Below are 7,082 nucleotides of genomic sequence, written 5' to 3'. Positions count from 1 at the left end.
ATCGAATGAAAACCACCCTACTCTTCTTCCTCCACCACCAAAACCCCCTATCTTTCCCCAACACTGACAACCCTCCCCTTCCTTATCTCACACCATTAAAACCTTTCTCCACTACCCCTCACCACCGAAACAAAGAGGAGAGAAAAAAAATAACTTTATTAGTGGCCGGGTGCAAGGAGGGGGAGGGCGGGAAAGGAGGGCTTCCAGAGAAAGGGGAGGAGAAGGGAAAGTTGTCGGACCGGAAAGGAGAAGTGAAGACCTTTCGAAAGGGTGGTCAGCGAGGGTCAAACAAAAAAAAAAACCTTTTCATTTAGTAAATGGTCATATGAGATTAGCGAAAGCAAATGATCCCTCTAAGTTCGGATTATTTTTTTTCTAATTTTTTCTTAAAACTATTTACGTCCATAAAATGTTTAAGCTACTCCTATTATGAAGCGAAGGGCAAAAAAAAAAAAAAAAAAACTTTTAGGTAAGAAGCAAATTATGCATGGTCCATGTGGGTAGAAGCCATAGTGAGAAAATTACAAACAACTCCAACAAAACGACAAATAAACAACCCCAAAACCGAAATAAAATAAAAAATCACCCCCCCAAAAAATATTTCAAAATCCCAAAAAAAGCAACACAAATTGGAATTACTCACTTAAAAACCCCACTTCTTGCTCCATCTCCCTCCCTTCCTCCTCCTCCTACCTCACTCTCTCTCTCTCACTACCTGCAAATCCCCCCTTCATCTTCTTCTTCTTCTTCTTCTTCTTCTTCTTCCGCCATTACAATCAACCGACAAAAACTCCAACAACAACAGAAATAAAATAATGCGAACCCCTCTTCTTCTTCTCTTCCTTCTTCTCCACTTCCACTTTCATTTCATCAATGGCAAAACATTACCAGAACATAAAGCTTTACTGGGTATTAAATCCGCCATTTCAGACGACCCACAAGCTTCTCTCTCCTCCTGGAACACCACAACCCATCACTGTACTTGGCCATTCATCACTTGCTCTTCCACCACCACCCACCATTCCACCGTCGTTTCTCTCAATCTTTCTGGGTTAAACCTCACCGGAATCCTCTCCCCTGAAATCGGCTTCTTAACCAACCTTCAAAACCTCACTGTTGCATCTAACTCCTTCTCCGGCCCTATTCCGCCGTCTCTGTCTCTCCTCACTGAACTCCGTTACCTTAATTTATCCAACAATATCTTCAATGAAACCTTCCCTTCTTCTCTCTCTTCCCTAAAAAAGCTCAATGTTCTCGATGTTTACAACAATAATCTCACTGGACCTCTGCCGTTATCCGCCGTTGAGATGTCGGAGCTCAGGCATCTTCACTTGGGTGGTAACTACTTTTCCGGCGAGATTCCTCCGGAGTACGGTCAATGGGAGAAGCTTGAGTACCTTGCAGTTTCCGGCAACGAGCTTGAAGGGAAAATACCGCCGGAAATCGGTAACTTAACTTCGTTAAAGGAACTTTACATTGGTTACTTTAATGCTTACTCCGGTGGGATTCCGCCCGAGATCGGAAACTTGACGGAGTTAGTTCGATTTGACGGTGCTAACTGCGGATTATCCGGCGAACTTCCGGCGGAGTTGGGAAGACTTCAGAAACTCGATACGTTGTTTCTTCAGGTGAATACTCTTTCTGGGTCACTCCCAAATGAGTTGGGATCCTTAAATAGTTTGAAATCCATGGATTTGTCGAACAATCTGTTTTCTGGTGAGATCCCTGTTTCCTTTTCTCTTTTGAAGAATCTAACTCTGCTGAATCTGTTTCGGAACAAATTGCACGGGGCCGTGCCGGATTTTATCGGAGATTTACCGGAGTTGGAGGTTCTTCAATTATGGGAGAATAATTTTACAGGAAGTATCCCAGAAAAGTTGGGTACTAATGGTAAATTACAGCTTCTAGATCTTTCTTCTAACAAGCTTACTGGTAGTTTACCCCCAAATTTATGCAGAGGAGAGAGATTGGAAACCCTAATTACATTGGGTAATTTCTTACTCGGTCCAATTCCTGAGAGTTTGGGTAGTTGTAGTTCATTGACCCGGGTTAGAATGGGTGAGAATTTCTTAAACGGGTCGATTCCTAAGGGTTTGTTTGGTCTTCCTAAGTTAACCCAAGTTGAGTTGCAGGATAATCTTCTCACCGGAGGTTTCCCTGAGACGGGGAGTTCCGTAGCGGCGAGTCTTGGTCAAATTTCGATATCGAATAATCAGCTTACCGGGAAGTTACCGGCTAGTATCGGTAACTTCTCTGGTGTTCAAAAGCTGTTGCTTGATGGGAATAAGTTTAGTGGGAGTATTCCATCTGAGATTGGGAAATTGCAACAGCTTTCTAAAATTGACTTTAGTAGTAATAGGTTTTCCGGTGAAATTCCGGCTGAGATTAGTAAGTGTAAGCTGCTTACATTCGTGGATCTGAGTCGGAATCTGCTCACTGGCGAGATTCCAAAGGAGATCACTGGTATGAGGATATTGAATTACTTAAATATATCGAGAAATCATTTGAGTGGCAGTATTCCTGGTTCAATTTCTAGTATGCAAAGTTTAACATCAGTTGATTTTTCATACAATAATTTCACTGGTTTGGTACCTGAAACTGGGCAGTTTAGCTACTTTAATTACACTTCATTTTTGGGTAATCCTGATTTATGTGGACCTTATTTGGGTCCTTGCAAAAATGGGGTTGTTGGTTCCTCACACCAAAGTCATGGTAAAGGCTTATCTGCTTCATTGAAGCTGCTCTTGGTCATTGGTCTTTTGTTGTGTTCGATTATCTTTGCAATTGCTGCGATCATTAAGGCTCGTTCTCTAAAGAAAGCAAGCGAGTCTAGAGCATGGAAGCTGACCGCCTTCCAACGATTAGACTTCACTGCAGATGATGTTTTGGATTGCTTGAAGGAAGATAACATTATTGGGAAAGGTGGTGCTGGGATTGTTTACAAAGGAAATATGCCGAATGGTGATCAAGTGGCTGTGAAGAGACTTCCTGCAATGAGTAGGGGTTCATCTCATGATCATGGGTTTAATGCCGAGATTCAGACTCTTGGGAAGATTAGACATAGGCACATTGTTAGATTACTAGGGTTCTGCTCGAACCATGAGACTAATCTGTTGGTGTATGAGTACATGCCTAATGGAAGCTTAGGTGAGGTTATACATGGTAAGAAAGGCGGTCATTTGCATTGGGATACAAGGTATAAGATTGCAATCGAGGCAGCCAAAGGGCTTTGCTATCTCCATCATGATTGCTCGCCGTTGATTGTTCATCGTGATGTCAAGTCCAACAACATCCTTTTGGATTCCAGTTATGAGGCTCATGTTGCTGATTTTGGGCTTGCTAAGTTCTTGCAAGATTCAGGCACTTCAGAATGCATGTCTGCTATTGCTGGCTCCTATGGATACATTGCCCCAGGTATAAATAATTCTAATCTACATTCCTTGCAATTTAGTTAATTAATCTACTTTTTATGATGATTATGGTGCCTAAATTTGGCCTGTTTTATACTATTTTGTCAAATTACTTGAATTTTTGTGTACCTGATATTTGACTGGTTTAGGAGAATTAAGTTGTTGATTGTGATTCTGTTTGGATGTCTTTCTCAATGCTGGTTTGTTGCTATAGCCTTTTTTTGACTTAAATTTACAAAGGAAATACATTTATGATGCGTTCCCCACTTTACCTAATGGTAGTTCATATCAATTCTGTCGCTTTCGTTATGCTTTAGTACAGTGATCTACTTTGTAACGAAATCCCGAAAATAATCAAAGCTTATTTAATACTGTAAATACTACTAATTAGTTTCAGTGGGTCTTGTCAGTGACGAATTGACTAAATAATACAAGATTATCTTTCATAAGCCTCTAAAGTAATCCACTAATCTTTGATCTTTTCAATATGGATTCTTAGATTCTTGATATTCCAATATGTACTTGTTATTACTTATTCAATGAGTTTAATCATATAATATTGATTAGCTATAACAACCGAACGAAACAATAGTTTGGCGTACTTTGGTTGCTAATTGCTAATGATTTTTGGGTTGATGATGCAGAATATGCCTACACATTGAAGGTTGACGAGAAAAGTGATGTTTACAGCTTCGGAGTGGTTCTCTTGGAACTCATAACTGGTAGGAAGCCAGTTGGTGAATTTGGTGATGGAGTTGATATAGTTCAATGGGTGAGGAAAATGACTGATGGGAACAAGGAAGGAGTCCTGAAAATCTTGGACCCTAGACTCCCTTCAGTTCCACTCCATGAGGTGATGCACGTATTCTACGTCGCCATGTTGTGTGTCGAAGAACAGGCAGTGGAACGACCCACAATGCGAGAGGTGGTTCAAATACTATTGGAAATTCCGAAACCACCTGTATCTGCCAAGCAAGGTGACGCCTCTCCCTTGGAATCACCCCAACAAATTACCACAGATGCCACAGATTCTCCTGCAAAGGAAGACCAGCCACCACCTAAATCACCCCCGCCAGATCTGCTTAGTATTTAGTGTGTTCTACTCCTCTACACGAGTACTACTAGAATTTTCGCTACGTCTCTCGAAATAATCAGAATTGAGAGTAGCTAGCTTGATTTTCAGTGTTTTTAGCATGTTTTTTTTGGGTGGGTAAAGAATGATAAAAGGGAGTTTGGGAGTGTTAGACTGTTAGAGAGATTGGTTTGTGCTAACTAAGGTCTTAAATGTGTTTGCTTCAAGATTTTTCTGGGTTGTACAGTTTTGTATTGGTTGGTTTAGCCATTAAATTAAGGTTTCTACTCCGTAAAACATTTGTCTTCAATTTTTTTTTTTTTTTTTTTTTTTTGGGTACTACTGTACTTCCTGGTTTCATCACAATGCTGCTGGTTTTTCTGCTGTAACTCTGAAGTTTCTGATGCAGAGCGCTTACTCAGTGTCTCAGTCTCAGTGTAAAAAATAATGTATGCAGGAGAGAGAAAATAATGATGGGCCTGAGTCTAAAGATCGGTCTTATCCTTCAAAGTGGAGTTGTTGGGCACTCCACTAGGCAGCTCACCTGTGTAGGCCAATTGGGCATAGAAAATTAATTATACTCACCTATTCATTCGTCTGAAATTAATAGTCATATTTTTTCAAATTATAATACAGATCAACTTAATTACTCAGTAAGAAGTTACTCTTTATATTTGCCGTACTCTTTCCATCCTTTCTCTAAACACCAAATTATCACTGCATGTGACCAATTATTTTCCGGACATCTGAAAATAGTGTTAACGGAACATCAAACGAGTACAAGAGACAGTTAAGGAATTAAATAATGTCGAAGAAAGGATAGGTCCTAGAGCTTTAAATAAACTTAGTTGTGTAATGTTAAGTGTAGTAGTGATAGTACCATAGGACACTGGCTTGGATTGCTGTGATTATAGAGATTGAGATTCAAGGGCAGTGCGCCAGTGCCTACCCATTACCGAGACAGTGGGGTGCTTGGAAAATTAATAACAAAAAATAATTTATAAAAATTTTAAAAAATAAAATAGAAAAAATGATTGAATAAAGTGGTATGCTTTTATTATTAAAGTCATTTAAAAGAGTAGGACCAGTACTGGGATGGTCAAAAGAAAGGTGTAAATGCCTTGGAGTATGATATCAGTTGCTCCATATTCAAAGTTGGTCGCCCTCTTCTCAACGACAACCATATTGTAATGCTAATAATAATAGTGTTAATATTCTTGATAATTAAACTTTTTTAACCTTTAATGATTCACCCATACCCGGATCATATTTAGGTGTGGTTTAGTGTTGAAAATACAAAACTTTAATGTTGGTAAAAGGTACGGAGTAATAAGATTTGTTTTTAGTTCACTTTAGTTTCTATTTAGAGGTGTTAAAAACTAACCGGACTTGATCAGACCTTAAAAAAAAAAAAACTTTTTATGAATGGTATAAAATTACTACAATATTATAGTTTTACTCGTATCGGGTTGGATCTATTTCAAATTGAGTCATGTAAACTATTGTATATATAAGAGTCGAACTTTAAATCTGTTTTTTTTTTTTTTTTTTTCAAGTCATATCGAGTTGTTTATAATGCTATTATTACCATTTAATTTGATTCGATCTGTTATAAAATATAGCCATATAATATGTTATTAGATGTGTTCAAAATGACCTTGTTACCTTATTATATCTGTTATAAGATTGTTAATTTTTTTATACTCTTAAATTTTACTTATTGATCTAGTTGACTAATCAAGTCATCAATATGATCAAATTGAAAGTTCAATTATTGTGGCAATCAATTTTTATAACACGATATATAAAATAACTTAACAAGGAAATGATACTAACTTAATTTCACATTTACTTAATTTCAGTTCAGTTCAACTCAGTTCAGTAAATGTGAACAGCCCCAAAATCTAATAGACTAAGATAAATATATAACAAAAAAAAAAAACATCATTATAATGTGATTATGAATTGATCGACTTTGATCTGCTTATAATAAGTCGATATTTGAAACTAAACATGCTATAGCCTAAATAAACCCGTTTACAACCCTATTGTGGCAACTAGAGTCAAATATGACCCAATCCAATGACAAACCCGACAAAAATTAAGCAAATCGAACAACCCTTTGATGGTTTGGGAAAAAAAAAAAAAAAAACAAAAACAAAAAACAAAACAAAACAAAAATCAAACAAACTAGCATTTGCACTCAAACTTCTTTTCCAGTCCACTTTCAAGAATCACTTTCATTAATCACAGATTTAAGCTTTGTTCAGCAGTAGCTAGTTTAGAGTGGTTTCATCAAATTAAAAACTCTCTCATCTATCTTTAAATGTAATGGTTAGAATAGTGATTAGCGGTGCAAATTACTATTTGCACCGCTAGTCATTATATATTTCCTTGTCAAGTGGAGTAATAATTTATTTTCGTACTTATAGTAAATAAAGCATGCATTAATGTTCCTAGATCTAATTTCAACAAGCATTATATTAATAAATTAATGATATTAAATTAATGTTAACTATTCCATAAATTATCATAAGCCTATAATAATCAACATTCAACATCGTTGTTTTTGCCTATAGGTTGTATACATACATACATAT

The 7,082-nt window shown here is 37.3% G+C and overlaps 1 protein-coding gene across 1 annotated transcript; it reads left to right on the top strand.

Moving 5' to 3' along the window:
• Positions 1–616: 616 nt before the first annotated feature.
• LOC145600892 (uncharacterized) lies at positions 617–5,115 on the top strand. The gene is made up of 2 exons (XM_081656752.1): positions 617–3,414; positions 4,055–5,115. Exons 1-2 carry the CDS (start codon positions 816–818, stop codon positions 4,501–4,503), a joined length of 3,048 nt encoding a protein of 1,015 aa, XP_081512878.1. The 5' UTR covers positions 617–815; the 3' UTR covers positions 4,504–5,115.
• The last annotated feature ends 1,967 nt before the right edge of the window (positions 5,116–7,082 follow it).

Source organism: Chenopodium album, chromosome 21, assembly GCF_948465745.1.
Source record: "Chenopodium album chromosome 21, dcCheAlbu1.1, whole genome shotgun sequence".
In the NCBI taxonomy this organism is placed as follows: domain Eukaryota; kingdom Viridiplantae; phylum Streptophyta; class Magnoliopsida; order Caryophyllales; family Amaranthaceae; genus Chenopodium; species Chenopodium album.
Note: the sequence above shows the minus strand (reverse complement) of the source record. Positions and strands in the feature narration are given on the sequence as shown.

Coding starts and splice junctions, on each gene's coding strand:
- LOC145600892 (XM_081656752.1), top strand. CDS start 816: ATGCGAACCCCTCTTCTTCTTCTCTTCCTTCTTCTCCACTTCCACTTT. Junction 3,415..4,054: donor CTATGGATACATTGCCCCAG/GTATAAATAATT, acceptor TTGATGATGCAG/AATATGCCTACACATTGAAG.